Source organism: Balaenoptera borealis, assembly GCF_965194805.1.
Source record: "Balaenoptera borealis genome assembly, chromosome: 16".
NCBI classification, from domain to species: Eukaryota; Metazoa; Chordata; class Mammalia; order Artiodactyla; family Balaenopteridae; genus Balaenoptera; species Balaenoptera borealis.
Genome location: NC_138872.1, coordinates 43928235 through 43949848, shown reverse-complemented (window position 1 = coordinate 43949848; position 21614 = coordinate 43928235). Strand labels below are relative to the sequence as shown.

The window sequence follows — 21614 nt, the reverse complement described above, 5'->3', positions numbered from 1 at the left end:
CTAGAGCCCATGCTCCGCAATAAGAGAAGCCACCGCAATGAGAAGTCCACTCACCACAATGAAGAGTAGCCCCTGCTGGACACAAGTAGAGAAAGCCCAAGTGCAGCAATGAAGACCCAATGCAGCCAAAAATAAATAACAACAAAAAAACACTTAGAAATCAATTTTAATGGAAAAGGACTTTTATTGCAAATACAGTGACTCTTCATATTACAGTAGTTTATTCTGATAAACCAAATGGACATAATTTATGTATATTTTGGATATAAAACTATACTTTTTTTTTTACAAATAATATACTTTCCAGTGTGATGACACTTCAATGAGGAAAAGATTGCATTCACAATAGAAACCATCCTCCCTGAGTCCACAGTCCTAAAATAACAAGCACTGTCCAGACATCCCTGCAGTGGAGCTGACCCTGACAAAGGGGCTTCCCCTCCTCTATCCCTCATTGCCAGTTGACAGTCACAGGAAGTGAAGCATTTCTGGAGTGTCTGTATCCACCCACTATGGAGAATGCCAGTGACTCAACCAGAGCAGCAACAGTGAAATGGTAGAACTGCAGAGCCCTGACTTTGCATTTTAGTCTCTGTAGCCAAGGTCAGAAGTAAAACATTAAAACTATTTTACCATTTACCTTGCTGAGAGCCCCCATAACCTGTTTCACTAGTAAGCAGCAAAACTAGGAATTTTACCTAGGGGACCACTAAAAAAAAATGTAGTCTTTTCCAACATGTCTGTTTTCCCCAGCATCTGGCACATAGTCGACCTTCATTAAGTGCTTGTGGGGCGAACAGAGAATCATAATCCTCATCTGTCCAGGGGTGTGTGGCCAATGAGCCATAGAAGTTATGGCATCACAGTGGTTTACTTTTAAAAGATGTTCTTTCAAAATGAACTCCAGGAAGAAAAGTCTACACAGAGAGAGATGCTGAAGCGATCTTATTGAGTAGTTTGTTGAGAGCTCTAACTCTTTCTTCCAAGAATCGGGATTTTTTCTCAGCACCTCGTTGCTTCTCTTCAGTGACCTGAAGCGCTTTCGTTAGGTGAGCATTTTCCACATAGAGCTCCTTGAGCAGCAAATCAGATCGTGTATTCTTTTCAAACTGGACAGGGGAGAAAGCCACACTGCACTGTGAATCTAATGCAGAAATGCCACGCTACCAGCTTGCCCCTCCCAGTCTTCCACGTTGTTCAAACCACAGTTTGGGGATTCTTACAAATTGGAAACAAATATTGGATGTAATGACAATTTTTGTTATCCTGGCGGGAGAGAGGAAATTGAGAATCTGATGAACTATGTGGTAGAGAAAACTTAAGCCAATTTTGCACAAATTGATTTTTACCATAAAATGAAGACAAAAGACCAAAATCTGTAGGCCTCAAAAAGAAAGGAAATTGTCAAGAGTACCCTGTCAAATTGGGTGTCCAAGGAAATTGTCAAGAGTACGCTGTCTGCGCTCTCACCTGCCCGCCCAAGTCCAAAACCTTGGCGTCCTGATGGATCCCTTCCCATCTCATCTTTCAGCTGGGCCTTCAGCGTGGGATACAGAGCCCCCATCTCTTGGGTCCTAACAGCTGGTGTCCTCGTTTCCTTTGATGTGCTTTCAACCAAACCTGGGGTTTGGGTTGAGGTTTTGCCAGGAGTGACTGGGGGAGTCACCGAGTCTGACTGCTGGGAAGGAACGTGAGGACCAGGGACAGAGAGGGTGGGAGGATGGCAGTGCCAGCAGGGGAGGGGCTGCAGAGATGTGGGGGTGGTCAGGAGCGGGTGGCCTGCACAGAGTCACGCTGCCTGGGAACCTGCAGCTCCGGATGCCGCAGATGAACCAACCGTACTTGACTGCTATGTAAGAAAAGTATCTCTACAGATTCTCACATTTCATTTCCTGGAGCTCCAAGTAGAACTTTTAGGACAGCAATGGCCTCTCTCTCTCCTCTCCCCCTCTCTGCAATTCCACAGGACATGGGGTTCTCTTGGGTTATGTCTCCCTGATCAGCTACTTGAATGCCCAAACGAGGCATCATCACTCACCTGCTCTTTCAGCTCACGCACTTTCTCTTGGAGGAGCGCTTCCACGTTCTTCAAAATCATTTCCACCTCCTCCACCCGCTCTTCTGCAGCTTTCAGCTGTTTTTCATGTGCTTCCTGCACAAAAGGAGCTTAGAGATCAACACTGTACGTTTTAAAAAGAATCATCGCGGGTTTGTTTACTTTAGGATGGAAATTAGCTGAAGTGTGCAAATCTGAGCATGTGGATAACCTTTCATCCGTAGAGGGAGGGTTAGAAATGTCTCACAAGCCACAAAGCTGCATTTCTCATTGTAGTCTAAGCAGATCAGCAGACTGCTTTGTGCTAGGATTTGTCCTTTGAGTCCTAAATGACTCAAAGGTGAGTTTCCCCAGACACATTAGTCTTTCTAAAGGATTTCTGACTAAATTTCTTTGTTTTGTCAATAATCTCTCACAGCTTAACTGTCTCTCCAGCATAACGTTTTTGCATAATGCTGAAAGGCTATTCTTCGTTAGAATTTGTGTTTTACAAACGTCGTATTTCACCCACCTTTGCAGGCTTGGCCAGTTCCTCCCTCGTGAAGGTGCCTCGCCCTCTGGCCCCACCCCCACCCCCACCTCATGAACTCTGAGGACCAAGTTGTGCCCCGCAGGCTTACACTTTACGGTGCTCACTCACTGATGCCTGAGAGGCTGCTTTGAGGTGGGAACCGCTGCCACCAGAAGTTGACAGAAACGGAAGCACAGAGAGGTTAAACAAGTGGCCTGAGGTCACTCGGCTGGGGTGGTGCAGCCAGGATCCAGATCCCTGCAGCGCGTGCTCTGAGCCACTGTCCTGCTGCCCTTTAAGGCTGCGACTCTGTTTCTATGTGTCTAGACGCCTAGGGCAGCACCTGGCACACAGCCGGGCTCCCCAAGTCTGTGCTGTCACTGCGCTGACCTCTTGTCCAACCACCCCCCACGCCCTGGCTACCTTTAGACATGCCGAGCACAGCCCACCTCAGGACCTTTGCACCTGCCTGTGCTCTCACAGGGCTACACAAGCAGGGACACTGCCTGTTGCCTCCCTCGCGACCCCTCTATCACCATCTTTCAGGCCTGGAAGCGGGGACCGTGTGTGTGGCTGTGTGGCTGGCTGCAGACACGTGCAGCCCAGAAGACAGACTGGGGGGCTTTGGGGGGCCTTCAGGGTCAGCTGCTCAACGCCCCCCAGTTCTCAGGGAAAGTTGGGTCCCATAGCTTCCATAAAGCAGTCCTCACGTAGTGGGACATCTGCGGGGCCATCTTCCCCTGGGCACCTGGGCAGCTTTTGGCTAAGTCACCAGAGAGCCAGCCTCCCCCTCCCCGTCGCCCTCAGCCGGCCCTTGGGCCCCTGTCCTCACTTACCCGTTCCTCCTCCCGGAGCTGCCGAGCCGCCTGCCGCTCCCCTTCCAGCAGCTGCTGCAGCTCAGCCACGCGGCCCCGAGGCACCAGCCGCTCCATCTGCTCCTGCAGCTGCTGCACCTCGTGGGCGTGCTGGGACCGGGCCAGCCTCAGCCTCATGGTGGCCCCGTGCAGCTGCCCGGGGAGAAGGCACCCAGTGTTGGGGTGACCACCCAGAGCTACGGGGTCACTACCAGACACAGAAGACTGCATCTCTACCTTTAAGGTCACCCCACAAGGGAAGTGTCTGCAGCAAAACCCACGGTTCCTAAAGAGCCTATTTAGCTGAATTCTGACGCCCAAACTCCATTCAGCGGGCGCTTCTACACAGTGAGAGCCAGGAAAGCCTGCCTGTAATCCTCCACGTGACCTCCCGCCGGATTACGTAACCTTCTGTCATGTTTACCTTCCGGGTACATGACTGGGGTGTAATTCCTTTAATACTGTGACCCACGCCAGCTGTGTACGGCAGCCTTCCTCTAAGTGAAGAGTTCATGCCCCTGACACTTGGCTGCGGCCGGGGTCCCAGAGGTGGGTTACACAGAGATCAGCCAGGGGCTGGGAGCAGGTGTGGATGGGCCTCAGCACCCGCTCCCTGGGCACAGAACCCACTGGGTCGTTGGTACCAAGCTGTCCAGAGCCTGGCCACTTCCCCTGACGGACCACCTGGGAGCCCAGATCTCAACACCACTTATATCACTTGGACTCTGGCAGCTTTGTCTGGAACACACAGAACTTCCCTCTGAGACCCCCCAGACAGGAGAGGCAACAGCTCTGCCAGGGGTCCTGCCGAGGGCAGGTTGGAGAGGAGGGCGCCGGCCATGCCAGGCAAGAGCGAGGCTGTGAGCCCGCAGCCCCACTTCCCTCACTGTGCCGTGTCACTGCGTGTCTCAGGGGCCACCCCAGGCGGTTCTCCAGGACGGGTCCCCCCAGAGGCACACGCGTACACACGGGTCCAGCAGGGCAGCTACCGTGCTCTTTGGGATGAAGACAGGGGAGGATAGTTCTCACACACCCTCCACCAGATGTAGCCTCCTCCCGACTTTCGAGATTCAGACGGTCACTCTACAGTCACTCTGGCCCGTGTCTGAGCCCCCGCCCGCCCGAAAATGCTCTTCACACCCCCTGCCCAGGCTCCTCACCGCCCGCTCTCCACTTGGCTGGGTGGTACATCAGCACCGCCCAACTGAGTGCCCCGAGCCCCCTCCTTGTGAAGTGAGGTGCGGGTGGAGGCTGGGCTGCCTCCGGAGAGCCCTGCTCAACTGCCACGTGAGAAGGGGGACGTCCCCAGGAGAGCAGTGGGGCCACTGCAGCCGGGAAGCCAGGGCCTTCGCATTCTGGATGGCGGGGCAGGGCAGCGAGCCCCTCGGACAGCAGCCCCTCCTGCCCTGAATCCAAGCTGGACCGGCAGAATGTGGGGAAGTGATATTCAGAACTCCCGGGCACCGGCCTCAGAAGCCTAGCCACCTGTATGCTCTTCTGGGGGCGCCTGTTGCCGCACCACGAGAACCCCATGCCGTGGAGAGGCCGGTGCGGGTGCCCCAGTCCGTGGCACCCCTGTAAGTGCCCTCTCGGACGCCTGGCTCCCCTGCTGGACCTGTGACCTTGCAACCACTCATGGCGCGCCGGTGACCGCTCCCTCCTCCGTGGCTCTGTGTGCACCTCACCTCCGCACACCCAGAGGGTCCGTAAGTGCCCTGGAAGCTCCTTACTTCCCTTCTCCACACTTTCATCCAGGTGTGTTTCATGGGGGTCCTCGTCTAAATCACAAAAGGGGACGCCAGCTCACGTCACAGCAGCCTGCTTAAGTGCAGTATCTCCTGCCTGTGACGGCGGCTGCATGTTGGGCATCCCAGCGGGCACGGAAACCTCCGACAGCCCAGCCCTTCTGCCAGCAGATGGATGTGACTGCTTAGCCTCGAAGGCTCAATCTAGTCCAGGCAATTTCTCAAGGTCCCTTTTGCACTAAAAGTAGAGAAGGGAGCCCCCAGTACGTGGTGGCACCTCGGGGAAAGTGCCTGCTTACAGCGGGGGGCTGAGCCCACAGGAGCCTGACAGCACCTCATAAGGCCCCGGTGGGGGGTCCCGCACCCAGACTGACCCCTCTGCGGCCCCGGGCCATCTGAGAAGTGACTGTTCACACCAGGTGACCACAGCCAAGTCCAGGAGTCAGGCCAGGGGCCAGTTGGGGAACCTGGTGCAAAGGCTGGGCAGAGGCATGCGGGTTAGAGACCCTCCCACGGCCCTTTTCCCGCTGCCGTACCCGGGCCCTCCAAGCACACCCCAGGTCTGAGTCCGCACTGGGCCCGTGGCCCTCAGGGCACCTCACCCCATCACCTCCCTTCTGCTCGAGCTCCTCAGAAGAACCAGCCCCGCGTCCCTGCACCTCACGCTGTCAGGCACCCGCCGTCCCTCCTGGGCCCGCTCTGCTCACATCTGTTTGTCCCAGACCGCGAACTCCCTGCCTCCCCTGAGCCTGGTGCACGCTGGACAAATGCTGCAGCAGGAGAGCGGGTGGAATACCCACAGGAACGTGACACCTGGGCTCCGCTGGGGGCGTGGAGCCGGGTCACCTCGGGGGCTGCTCTGCCCTGTTGGCCTGGACCTCAGAGGCCACCTGCCGCGTTCCCTGGCCCCTGCATCTGTAGAGGGCACACCTGGAGGCGCTGCTATGGCCTCCTGCCCTCGTGAGGAACAGGCGCAGCTCTTCACGTGGCTCACTCGAGTTCAACCCGACCCTGGACTGAGCCTGACTCAGTCCTGGGCCTGGCGGGTGCCCAGCTAGCCGGGTGACCTGAGGCAGACCAACGATGCCCCTGGCTGGACTAGCCCCGGCCAGGCTGTCAGAGGCAAGGCTGACCCCTCCCGGGCTGGGACCACCACGCACACCCACCTGGTCCTGACTCTCTTCGAGGGCCTCTCTCAGCTGTGACTGTGCCAGTCTCAGGCTCTGACGTTCCTGAGTCACGTGTTCAAGTTCAAGTTCAAGTTTTTGGATTTGGTTATCCTGTGTTTTAAAAATCAATTTCACAAGTATAAGAAGTATCTTACACGTTTAATGCAGAAACTTCAGAAAAGCAAAAATTACAAAATTCAACTCATCCATAATCCCAGCAGCCCAAGGACCACACCCGACGTTCTGCTGTATCTCCTGGCCCTCCCTCCATACGCACGGACTTCTGTCACTAAGACGTTGTATGCTGTGCTTTCCCCCTCTTATTATATCTTGAGTGTTAAATACTTTTCAAAAACGTGGTTTTGAATGGCTGCACCATCATTTACTGACTAATTCAATACTGTTGATGATCCAAAGCTGATTCCAATTCTGTTTTGCTATTATAAATACCACAGCAATGAAAATACTTCCAGCTAAATCCGTACACAATGCTCAGTAAAGTTCCCACTAGCGGAATCATGAAGCCAGAGCACACGGACGTTCCTGATGCTCTTGAAGTATATTTTGCCATATTGTCCTCCGGAGAGGTTGTACCAACTTACTCTCGTATCATCAGGATTTAATTCCTTTCTGCTACTTTTTCTAGATACCAGGCTTTGCAAAAGCTGCTGAAGTCCACATATTTTCAGGGCTTGCTTGTTAAGTCCCTCACTTTACCTCCAGGCACATCAGGGCCGTTCCTGATCTGTTTTAGGCCAGCCTGTCTGCCCCTCCCTGCCCCGCCGGCCACTCACCTGCAGCTCCTCCCGGCACGCCGCCTCCTCCAGTCTCTGTGTCAGCAGCTGAACAGTGATGTGATTCTTCTTGCTCTGGGCCTGGTGGGTAGAGGCCTCCTCTCCCAGCTGCAGGACCCTGTGGTTGAGCTGGGACAATTCGTCCTTGCATTTCTGACTCTAGAACAAAAAGGGATAAAACACAGATGAAAAAGTTATTTTTTTAAACCAACAGCATTCCAGTGGTTCTTAACCAGGGACCCTCTTGCTCCCCGAGGGATGCTTGGCAATGTCTGGAGCCCATTTTGGTCATCACAGCTAGTGGGGTGGGGTTACTACTGGAAACTAGTGGGTGAGGCGCTCAGCGTCCCCAGAGTGATGGGCTCTCAGGCCACAGGGCAGAGGATGAACTCTGGTCCATCCAAGAAGCAGGAGACTGTGCACCAGGGGCGCTCACAGCCCATCAACATCCAACCACTGCTCTGGAGCACTGGCATGGTTTTCTTGTTTCTCCCACGGTTATTTCTAACATTATCTTAAGCAATTTGAAGGGGAAAAAACCCCTCGTTTTACTTGAGGCACGTGATTCTCTTCAAATCATTGTCATTAAACACAAAAACCGAGGCTCTCGGTGGGGGGAGCACACTGATAAAATCGCCCACTTTGCAGACAGCGGATGCTGGACCCTGGGCGGTGCTGCCTGGGATGAAACAGCAGCCAGCAGGTGACACACGGAAGTTCGTTATTTCCAACCAGGTGTCACACACCTTCACACAAACCATGTTTTGCTCATCTGCTTTTCCCCAGCAGCCGCTCTGGAGGCCGAGGGTCTGCAGCCCTCCGTGCCTCAGAGCAGCGTCTACGCACAGCTGGTGGGCGTGTCACTGTCGCCCCAGGGCTGGGTGTTCCCACCACATCAGCCAGGCGCAGGAAGAAGCAGGCTGGGGCGAGAGCTACGGGTCTCTCCAGGGGACAGCAGAGGTCTGAGAAGCCAGAGGTGACAAAAACACTCCCAGAGGACTTCCCTGGTGGTGCCGTGGTTAAGAATCCGCCTGCCAGGCTGCACTGAATCCACCTGGTTGTGCCTTCCACACACACACACACACACACACAGAGGCATAATGACTGACTGCTTAGAACGAGTTCCTCTAGCATTACCTTTTTTTCTCTAAATTAGTTTTTTCTTTAAATTTAACCTTCAGTTTTGAGTCACTTAGTTGGCTGTTGCATCATATGATTCTTTGGTTGTCTCCCAGTGATGCCAGATGGAATCAGCACAGCCCCAGGTGCTAGTTGCTAATGCCTATAAAATACCACCCACCCCCACAAAGGAGAATCATTTAAGAGTTCTTTGGACTTCATCTTCAAAAGTAGCCAAAGAATTCACGTGACAGGTTATCCCAGAAAATCTTTTGCAGTTAGTGAAATTAGGGTATAACTAAGAACATTCAGAATACTACACACACAGTTTAGGTGATCTTGGTATAGTGGTGGGACAGCAGTGAAGTGATTAATATGTACATGCTCTGCTGGGGGAAACTAAAGGGAAAGAGGTGTTCAGCCTAGAAAAACATTTCTCAGTGGATTTCCTATGAAGTCAATGTGTCTTGGGTTTAACTTTGAAACAAATTAAAAAATTTAAAAACTGACTTACTAGCATTTGTGGATTTCAGATTGAGACCCACGTAAAAGCAGTGTTTTATTCTGTGAAAAAAAAAGAATCCACCAGCCGATGCAGGGGACACGGGTTCGATCCCCGGTCCGGGAAGATCCCACATGCCGAGGAGCAACCAAGCCCGTGCACAACAACTAATGAGCCTGCGCTCTAGAGCCTGCGAGCCACAACTACTGAAGGCCGCGCTCCCTAGAGCCCACGCGCCGCAACTACTGAAGCCTGTGTACTCAAGAGCCCGCGTGCTGCAACTACGGAGCCCGTGGGCTGCAACTACTGAAGCCCGCGCGCCTACAGCCCGTGTTCTGCAACAAGAGAAGCCACCGCAATGAGAAGCCTGCGCACCGCAAAGAAGAGTAGCCCCCACTCTCCACAACTAGAGAAAGCCCGCGCGTAGCAACGAAGACCCAACGCAGCCAAAATAATAATAGTAATAATAATAATAAAATTTTAAAATTAAAAATAAATAAAAACACTCCCAGAAAGAGTAAGAGCTCAGCAAGGTGTCAGGACACAAGGTTGGCAGGTGAAAATCCAGTGTACTTCTATGTCCTGACAGTGAACATGCAGAATCCCATGTGAAAAACAAAACACCATTTCTGGCTTCTGGTCTGGCCTGCAAAGAGCTTGGAAGTCGTCACTCCCATCCTCCCAACAAGAAAAAGCTGAGTCACTGAAAACTCAACCACTCTTCTGAGACCCATCAGAGAACTGAGGTCACAGGGCAAATCAATGCCCTGAAAACTGGAGAGACGGCCAAAGAGAGTCCCAGCTCACCAGGAGCTGATGGCTGGAGCCCGAAACAAAGTGGCTACTGTGGGCGGAACTGTGTCCACAAACTCTCTGCTGTGTCTGGAGACAGGGCTTGCAGCAGGTCATTAAGGTTAAATGTGCTCACGAGGTGGGGTCCTAATCTGATAGGACAGTGACTTTATGAGAAGACACAGTGAGAGGGCATCGTCTGCAAACCCGGAAGAGCCTCGCCAGAACCAAGTCAGCCCTGCCTTGATCTTGGACTTCCGGCCTCGAGAACCGTGAGGCAATGAACTCCTGTGGTTTAAGCCACCGGTCTGTGGCATTCTGTACAGAGCCTGAGCAGACTAAGACAGTGACCATTCTGAAGTACACAGAGCGTTCTATTCTCCTGCCCTCAAGGGAAATGTCCTTTTTACCAGATTAGAACCAGCGTGGGGAAGGGGATACCCAACTGCAGCCCCCTCTAACCTTTCTGACTCAGTACACACCTATCAGAGTGGCTAAAATAAAAGAGTGACAACACAAGTGTGGACAAGGATGTGGGGAAACTGGATCAAGCACACATTGCTGGCAGGAACGGAAACTGTTACAGCCACTCTGGATAACAGTTGGGCAATTTCTTATAAAACTAAACATGTAACTACCATACAACTCAGCAACTGCTCTCCTGGGCATTTAGCCCATGAAATGAAAACCTATATCCACACAAAGACCTGCCTGGGAATGTTCACGGCACCTCTGTGACAGCCCCAAACTGGAATCAGCCCAGCCGTCCTTTAAAAGGTGAGCGTTAAAACAAGCTGTGGGCGACTTCCCTGGTGGTCCAGCAGTTAAGACTCCGTGCTCCCAAGGGCCCGGGTTCGATCCCTGGTCAGGGAACTAGATCCCGCAGGCCACAGCGAAGATCCCGCGTGCCGCAGCTAAGACCAGGCGCAGCCAAATAAAGAAATAAATATTAAAAAACAAAACAAAACAAGCTGTGGGACATCAATGCCTTGGAATAGTGTCCAGCAACAGGAAGAAGCTAACTGTGGACACACAGCCGGGAATTATGATATGCGAGACAAGGCAACCCCAAAGTTCGTATTCTGTATTCCTTTTGTATCACATTTTGAAATGACACAATTTTGGAAATGAAGGGCAGTTAGTGGTTTTCAGGGGTTAGGAGCTGGGGTAGGTGGGCAGGAAGGCGGTGGGTGTGGTTATGAAAGAACAACGTCAAGGATCCTTGTGGAGCTGGAGCTGTTCAGTATCTTGACTGTGGTCGTGGAGACACGAACCTACACAAGGGATAAAATTGCATAGAACTTGATACACACACGAGTACACAAGTAAAACTGGGGAAGCCCGAGTAAGGCCCATGGATTGTATCAATGTCGACATCTTGGTTGTTGATATTCATTATGGACTGATCCCTGCCAATTCACATGTTGAACCCCAAACCCCCAATACCTCAGAGTGACTGTATTTGGAGACGGGGCCTTGAAAGAGGTGACTAAGGTTAAATGAGGTCATATGAGTCCAACATGATGGTGTCCTAATAAGAGATGAGGACACAGACACATCCGAGGGATGACCATGTGAGGACACAGGGAGGGACAGCTGTATACAAGCCAAGGAGAGAGGCCTCAGAAGAAACCAGCCCTGCCCTGATCTTGGACTTCGAACCTCGAGAACTATGAGGAAATAAACTTCTGTTGTATAAGCCACTCACTCTGTGGTACTTTGTTATGGCAGCCCTAGCAAACTAACACAGATATATTATACTATAGTTCCATAAAATGTTACAACTGGAAGAAACTGGACAAAGTGTATTTCTCTGTAATATACTTCTTATAACCACCTGGGAGTCTGCAATTATCAATACTAATTTCAATTAAAAAAAGAATTCAAAAACAAAAACAAAAACAAGAATGACACATCCCAGCTTCTGTGCTTCAGTCCAAAAGCCAGTAAGTGAGACCAAGTACAGAAGGCATTTACTTATGGGGCAAAGGGAGACCAGTGTGGAGGTCAGTGCTGAGTGAGACAGGGCATTTACCCGCAGGGTAAAGGGATTAATCAAACAGTTAAGTAAATCTATTGAAGATGAGGAAACCAGGTTTTTCATTGCTAGAGGCAAGAGTTACAAATATGGAAACGGAGAAAACCAGAATTATCCCTGTGATGTTGGAATTGCAGATAAAAGTTTGAATTCATGGTTTTCAGTAGGGAGATATATAAATCAATATACCTGAAACCACGTGCGTGTAAGCCTAATAAATATACGTATACACTCCCTAGCTCTATGCACTAACTGCACCTGGACATAGCAATGCCCCAGGAGCCATGAGCACTCCTAGTGCCCAGATCTTGGTCTCTAAATACCATTCGGAACTAAAGGTCACCAAGGGCTCCTTGGAGAAACGACTGCTTCCAGGACTGGGGCAGGGAAGTACTAGATGAACCTGGAATATCGTGGGGCACCAGAAAGTGAGGAAGTGCTCAAAGAATGACCAGGACCTGTCAGGAGGACCCAGAAGTCACCCTGAGGGGGCTCTTATTGGCCAAATCTGGGACAATCTGAGCATAAAAATAAATACTGATGGTAACATATTAATAACCCATTGAATAAAACAGGAATCTATGATAGTAACATAATGATGAATAAATAAATGGAGGGCTTCCCTGGTGGCGCAGTGGTTAAGAATCCGCCTGCCAACGCAGGGGACACAGGTTCGAGCCCTGGTCCAGGAAGATCCCACATGCTGTGGAGCAACTAAGCCCATGCGCCACAACTACTGAGTCTGCACTCTAGAGCCCGTGAGCCACAACTACTGAGCCCGTTTGCCACAACTACTGAGCCTGTGCTCTAGAGCCTGTGCTCCTCAACAAGAGAAGCCACCGCAATGAGAAGCCCACGCACCACAACGAAGAGTAGCCCCCGCTCGCCGCAACAAGAGAAAGCCTGCGCACAGCAACGAGGACCCAATGCAGCCAAGAATAAATAAATAAAATCAATAAATTAAAATCAATAAATAAATGGAGAGAAGAAAAAGCTCTTCCTTACACTAGAACGCCAATTAACAAATATAAAAGGAAGCTGGGATTAGTCACCAACTGGCCACCATCACAGTCATAACTGACTGCACCAAGAAACAGAGGATGCTGAAACAAGGGGGTGAGAGTTTGATGAAGAACAAGATATTCACATCATATCAAAGCATTTCCCCATAAAATATTTAGCAATTACCAAGGGGAAAGTAACTTTGTGGAGAAGCCTGACCAACACCACCTGACCAAGAATCTAAGTTGACGTCACTAATGCTTGTGTCCCCGGACTGGATGGACTGAGAAGGACACAGCATCACTTTGGGGATAGTCACACATAATCTGAATCCAAGCACAGGGAAGCACCGGATACACCGAAACAACCGCTTGTAATCTTCAAAAGCGCCAGGTCATAACAACAAGGACAGGCGGACTGAAGCCACACGAGGTCCTGGGCTGGCTGATGGGGCAGTTTCATAGTCACGCTGATTTCCTAATCTGGGGTGTGGGAGAGGGCTGATGGGTCAGCAACTCACTCTCAAATCTTTCGTAACAAAGTTCTGTGCTTCCTTGTTGTAAGCTTGAAATTATTTCAAAATAATGGAAGAGGGAGGGTGGCATCAGCTTCATGCCAGGTGTCAATACTTCACCTGTGTGCAGAGCTCTTCCATCTCAGAGCAGGCCTTTTCCTTCTCTCTCTTTAAAACCTCAACTTCCTTCCTGTTGAAGAAGCAAAGTTAACAGTATCACTGACCCCTCATCACTCACGGTCACCTTGGCGGCTTGGATCTGTACACCTGCTCCTGGTACCCTACGGCCACTGCTCCGTCACTGTCCTACGCTATCGCTGCTGCTGGTCCAATCGGATCCCAGCTTCGGAACCAGAGGAACCCTGCCAGCACTGTAAGAACAAACCCTCCATGACGTTCCTCAATCACACACGTTAATCTCTCTCTGGCACATGCGAGTGCTCTTCACACCCAGCAGCATAAACACCAACACAGGCTTACATTCACTGACATCTGAGGTCAAAGGGGTCCCAGCACCAAACTTAGGGAAAAATGGTTCCTGGAGGGAAAAATCTTGCAGATTTCAGAACTGCTGTAATGTAACAGCGATCGCTTATTGACCATCCACTTTGGATCCCAGGCTTTCATCATCGGGCACTTTTATCAAATCAACACCGCATCCTCGGCAGTTTAGAGCTCAGCTCATCTTGAACGTCATTAAGAAAAAAGCCAAACAAACCATCCTTGGATGAGGCTCTGATGGTGAAAGCAGAAATCCACTGACAGGCATCCCGAGCCTCCACCGCAACACACACACACACACACACACACACACACACGAACGCACACACACACACGAACGCGCACACACACCCACACACCAACACACACGGGCACACACACACCCACGCACCCACGCACACACACACAAGCAGACACACCCACACACGCGCACACACCCACACGCACACGCAAACACACGCACACACACGCACACACACACGCACGCACACACACACGCACGCACAGACACACAACCCAAACACACACGCACACACATGCACACACTCCCCCACACACAGCCACACACGCACGCACCCACCCACACACACGCACCCACGCACACACACACACACGAACACACACACACACACTCACACAGACACACACGCACACACACACGGACACACACCCAAACACCCACACGCACACACGCACACACACGCACCCTCGCACGCGCACACACACACACGTACACACGCACCCACACGCAACCACACGCACACACATGCACACACACACCCACACACACACGCACGCACACACACCCACACACACGCACAAACACACCCACACCCACACACATGCACACACACACCCACACACACCCACACGCACAGGCACACGCACATGCACGCGCACACACGCGCAAACACACACGCACCCACACGCAACCACACGAACACACACACGCACACACACACCCACACACACCCACACACACAGGCACACGCACACACACACACACGCGCACACACACCCACACACAGACACCCACACACACACCCACCCACACGCATACACACACACAACCACCACACACCCACAGAAACACGCACACACACACACACACGCGTATACACACACACGCACACACACCCTCACACACGCACACCCACACACGCACAGACACACGCACACACACTCACCCACACCCACACACACACGCACACACACCCACCCCCACACATGCACACACCCCGCCCCCCATGCACACACACCCACACACCCACACACGCGCGCACAAACACACCCACACGCACACACACACGCATGCACGCACACACACGCACACACATGCACTCACACACGCAGACACACACCCACACACGCGCGCACAAACACACTCACACGCACTCACGCACACACCCGCACACACGCACACACACGCACACACACGCACACACATGCGCTCACACACGCAGACACACACCCACACACACACACGCACCCAACCACACACCCACCCACACACACACACCCCCACACACGCACACACGCACGCACCCACGCAGACACACACACGCACACACACACACGCGCACACGCGCACACCCCCCGCACACACACCCGCACACACACACCCTCACACGCACGCACACACACACACACACACGGACACACACAGACTCACCCACACACACACACGCACCCAAACACACACACACGCACGCACACACACACGCGCACAGACAAACGCAGACACACACGCACACACGCGCACACACGCGCACACACACGCACACCCACACACACGCACCCAACCACACACCCACACACGCGCACACACACCCACACACGCACAGACACACGCACACACACGCAGACACACCCAAACACACACACGCATACACACATGCACTCACTCACACACGCAGACACACACCCACACACGCACACACACACACGCACACACCCAACCACACACACGCACGCACACACACACGCACACACACATGCACTCACTCACACACGCACACACACGCACACACACCTGCACTCACTCACACGCACACACCCACACACGCACACCCACACACGCGCGCGCACACACACACACGCACAAACACACACGCACGCACACACCCACCCACACGCACCCACGCACACACACACGCACCCACACAAACACGCACGCACAGACACACACACGCACACACACGGACACACATGCACACTCGCACACACGCACACACACACGCACACACATGCACTCACTCACACACGCAGACACACACCCACACACGCGCACACACACACGCACACACACACGCACACACACACACGCACACACACACGCACACACACATGCACTCACTCACACTCGCAGACACACCGCCCCGCACGCACACACACACACGCGCGCACACACACACCCACACACTCACCAACACACACGCACGCACCCACACACACACACGCACACACACCCGCAAACACACGCACACACGCACACACGCACACGCACGCGCACACGCACGCACGCACAGACACACACACGCACAAACGCGCGTACACACACACGCGCGCACACACACACACACACACACATACAGTCACTCACACATGCACGCACACACGCACACACACATGCACTCACTTACACGCAGACACACACCCACACACGCACACACACACACGCACACACACACACGCACACACACATGCACTCACTCACACTCGCAGACACACCGCCCCGCACGCACACACACACACGCGCGCACACACACACCCACACGGACACACACACACTCACCAACACACACACGCACGCACCCACACACTCACACGCACACACACCCGCAAACACACGCACACACGCACACACGCACACACGCACACGCACGCGCACACGCACGCACGCACAGACACACACACGCACAAACGCGCGTACACACACACGCGCACACACACACCCACACACACATTCAGTCACTCACACACGCACACACCCGCACACGCACACACACACGCGCGCACACACACACGCACAAACACACTCGCATGCACACACCCACCCACACGCACCCACGTACACACACGCACACACACACGCACACACACACGCACACACACACCCAACCACACACACGCACACACCCACACACACCCCCACACACGCACGCACACACCCACACACACGCACCCACGCACAAACACACGCACACACACACACACACACACGCACGCACCCACACATGCACTCACACACGCACACACACCCACACACGCGCAGACACACACCCACACCCACACGCACACACACACCCAACCACACACGCACGCACACACACACACGCACACACACATGAACTCACTCACACTCGCAGACACCCCCCCGCACGCACACACACGCACACACACACACCCCCACACACCCCCGCACACACACACACACACCCGCACACAAACGCACGCACCCACACACACACCCACACGGACACACACACACTCACCAACACACACACACGCAGGCACCCACACACACACACACACCCACACACACACACGCACACCCACACACGCACGCACACACGCACGCACACACACACGCGCACACACACACACACGCACACACACACCCAACCACACACACGCACACAGCCACACAAGGCACCCACGCACACACACACGCACACACACACACCCACACACACGCACGCACACAGCCAAACAGGCACCCACGCACACACACACACGCACACACACACGCACACACACACAAGTACACACACGCAAGCACACGCACACACGCACACACACGCACGCGCACACACACACGCACGCACCCACGCACACACACACGCGCACACACCCACACACGCGCACACACCCACACCCACACACCCACAAACACGCACGCACACACACCCAACCCACACACACACACGCACACACAAACACCCCACACACACGCGCACACACACACACGCAGCCAGCCACACACAACCACACCCACCCACACACACGCACACACACACGCACACACACACGCGCACACACGAGCACACACACGCACAGACACAAACACACGCACACACGCACACCCCCCCACGCTCACACCCACACACACACGCACCCACAAACACACGCGCACACACGCACACACACACGCGCGCGCGTACACACACACACACCCCACACATACGTACACACACGCACACACACACACGCACACACACACGCACCCACGCACCCACCCACACACACGCACACGCACACCCACACACACGCACACGCACACCCACACACCCGCACACACACACACGCACACACACGCACACACACGCACACACGCACACACAAACGAACACGCACACACACCCACAAACGCACACACACACACACCACACACACGGACGCACACAAACGCACACACACACGCAGACGAACACACACGCACATACACGCACACGCACACGCACACGCACATACCCACACACGCACACACACAGGCACACACGCACACACACATGCGCACACACACAGGCCCCCCCACACACGCACACACATGCACCCCCACACCCCCACACAGCCACACCCACAATCACACACGCACCCACGCAACACACGCACCCACGCACACACACACACACGCACCCACCCACCCACACACACACCCACAAACACACACACGCACACACACCCACAGACACCTACACACCCACACAAACACACGCACGCACACGCACACACGCACACACACGCACACACACACGCACCCACACACACGCACACACCCACACGCACACGCACACGGACACACGCGCACACGCACACACCCACCCACACGCACACGCGCACACACGCGCACACACACGCTCAAGCACACGCAAACACACACCCACCCACGCACACAGACGCACACACCCACAGCCCCACACACACACGCACCCACAAACACACACACGCACACCGACACACACCCCACACACACGCACCCACACACACACGCACGCACACACACACGCACACGCACACACACGCACACACACACACGCTCACGCACAGGCACACACACCCACCCACACACACACGCACACACACACCCACACTGACACCCACCCACACACACGCACGCGCACACACACACACCCACACCCACACGCACACACACACACACGCACACACACACCCACACACGAACACACACACGCACCCACACACACCCACACACACACACCCACACCCACACACACACGCACCCACACACGCACACACCCACACACGAACACACACGCACACCCCCACACACACACACGCACGCACACACCCACACACACACCTATGTAAACATCCACACACACAAACACGCACGCACCCACGCACACACGCACACACACGCACACGCACACATGCACACACGCACACACACAACCCACACGCACACCCACGCACACCCCCACACACGCACACACGCACACGCACGCACACACCCCCACACAAGCACGCACACACGCACACACACGCGCACACACCCGCACACACACACACACACACACACACACACACACACACACCCACACACACGAACCCACACACGCACACACCCACACACGCACACACACACACCCCACACACGCACACGCACACACACACCCACACACACATGCACACTCACACACACCCACACGCACCCCCCCACACACGCACACGCGCACACACGCAGACACCCACGCACACACACACACGCACACACACACACGCGCACACACACACCCACTCACACCCACACACACGCACACACACACACGCACCCACACACACCCACACCCACACACGCACCCACACACACACGCACACACACACACGCCACACACACACGCACACACACACGCACACACACACACACACCCCACACACGCACCCACCCACACACACCCCACACACGCACCCACGCACACACACGCAACATGCACACACACACGCACGCACACCCACGCACACACACACGCACACACCCACACACACACGCACACAAACACAAACACAGCTCCTGCCTCAGTGCTCAGGCCCCCGACCCCTGACTCTGACTCACTGAAATCGGCAGACCAGGAATGCACCTCGGAGGAAAGCACAGCTAAAACCATTATCAGGACAAGAACAAACAGATTCTACTCGCCCAGAAAGGCTGCAAGAGTATCTCTCGCCCCTACGAGAATGCTCGATGCCTCCCCCGAGCCCTGAGCACAAGGTGGAGTTATTTCTGCAGGGTGAGCAGTGCTTGCAGAGCAGCGTCAGAGGCACAGGGGCCTGTGCTGGAGCTGGTGGCGGTGGTGCTGACCCGGCACCTCCTACTTCTGCGAGTGAGGCGCTCAGGAAGGAGGCCCGAGGCCTGTGCCTGGCAAGGCTGGTCAGAGGGCAGCACAGCTCTCCTGGAATGCGGGTTATCTGTGAACACGTCCCACTTTCTACAGCAATGCCTTCTAAGCTTACTCTACGAAGAGCAAGCCCTGTCAGGGACCGGGCGGTCGGGGTGGGACCACTGAGACGGCCCTTACCTCTGTGCAGCCTCTGTCCTTTCTGCAGCTTCAAGCTCTTGCTGGATCCTTGCCAGCTCATTTTTCAAAAACGTGTTTTCTTCAGAAAGCCTATCCAATTTGATTCTGCATGGGAAATTTAAGAAAGGAAGAAGAGTGGGAACTCCAGAAGCTGGTCACCCCCACGCACTCCAGTCCTGCAGTGACCCTGCAGCCACACTTCCCCTTCCCTAGATGAGGGCACAGGACACCACTTCCTTCGCTTTCCTGTATCCCGTGTTAACCTGCTCTGGTTTGCATCTCCCAAGAGATAAGCTATAGAAGACAAAGCTTTCTTAGCTTCTAAAACAGCCACACAATCAACAACTCCCTGGTGCATTCAGCACCTTGGTTCTTTGTGTTCACAGCTGGCCGGTTCCTGCATCTTATAACCTCCACTGAAATGTGAGTGTGCCCATGGCAGGCACCAGTGCAAGATGCTGGGTGAGTCCTCGCGAGGTCATTGCAAGGAGAGTGGCCACCCCCTCCACCCAGGGGACTCCAGCACAAAGCTGAGGAACACAAGGACGGGGGAGGCTGGATCCCAAGGGAAGAGCGCCTCCATCCTACACCCTGAGCTCAGTACCAGGAGGAGCCTGGGACGATGCCCGTATCAGTGGACAGAGGGCGACCTGATGCAACATGGAGCCTTCACAGGGAAAAGCAAGTACCGACAGTGGCTGCCGGGACCAAGTCTCCCCGGAGCCCCCCTGGCTTCCGATGCTCTTAGAGTCTCCCTGGGAAGGTAACCCCATCGATGTGTGACACACAAGCAACTGACCAGTAAAGATCACGGGGAGGCAGCCTGAGACCCACGCCTGCTGCCCAGAGAGTCTATCCTTAACGCATCTTGGTCTTGCAGATATTTATTCCCCTAAACAGGTCTCTACCTGGCATTAGCTTCTTTTCAATCTAAAAGTACTCAAAGCCACATGACCTCATATGTTTATGTATTATTCTTATAATGTCAAGCATAAGGATCTCCTTCATAAGCATAAGTACCACTTCATTTTTCCTCATGAGGAACTAGAGAGAAAAATAAAGACATAGAAGTCAACGGAATTTTAAAAGCAGCAAAGGGTTTCAAGCAGGGGAGTGACACAAATGAGGTCTGTGTTTTGAACTGTCATTCCGGCTCCAGGATGGAAAACAAATTGATTCAAGGCAGGTGTGTGTGTGTATGTGGTTGGCAGGGGATTCTGCCGCCAGCTTCCTGGACCTCAAATAAGACGGCAGTTGCTCCACCCCAGCCGCGCACACTCACCAAATAACCAGAGCAAAGCTGATCATCTAGTGTGTGATGTCCTCACAGAAGGTAATGGAAACCTCCAGGGGTCCCCAAACAAAACAACCCCAGAAGCTGAAACCAAAGCCATGAGCATTAAGCAACACAAACGTGGGGTTACCCTGAGGCCAGCACCTACACCAGTGTGGAGAAACCACACCTTGGATACATGCAC

The 21614-nt window shown here is 53.8% G+C and overlaps 1 protein-coding gene across 1 annotated transcript; it reads right to left on the bottom strand.

The window, feature by feature from the left end:
- Window positions 1-262: 262 nt before the first annotated feature.
- On the bottom strand, window positions 263-20238 carry LOC309613581 (ninein-like protein). Its single transcript, XM_082360539.1, has 7 exons — window positions 20137-20238; window positions 13217-13286; window positions 7130-7288; window positions 6333-6446; window positions 3404-3574; window positions 2039-2152; window positions 263-1109 (listed from the first exon to the last, which is right to left on the bottom strand). Exons 2-7 carry the CDS (start codon window positions 13235-13237, stop codon window positions 918-920), a joined length of 771 nt encoding a protein of 256 aa, XP_082216665.1. The 5' UTR covers window positions 13238-13286; window positions 20137-20238; the 3' UTR covers window positions 263-917.
- Window positions 20239-21614: the final 1376 nt, after the last annotated feature.

Excerpts from the sequence above, each read along its gene's own strand:
- LOC309613581 (XM_082360539.1), bottom strand. The coding sequence starts at position 13,237 with ATGGAAGAGCTCTGCACACAG. Across the intron at positions 7,289-13,216 it reads TGGAAGAGCTCTGCACACAG|AGTCAGAAATGCAAGGACGA; the intron begins GTGAAGTATTGA and ends TTTTTGTTCTAG. Across the intron at positions 2,153-3,403 it reads AGCTCCGGGAGGAGGAACGG|GAAGCACATGAAAAACAGCT; the intron begins GTAAGTGAGGAC and ends CCTTTTGTGCAG.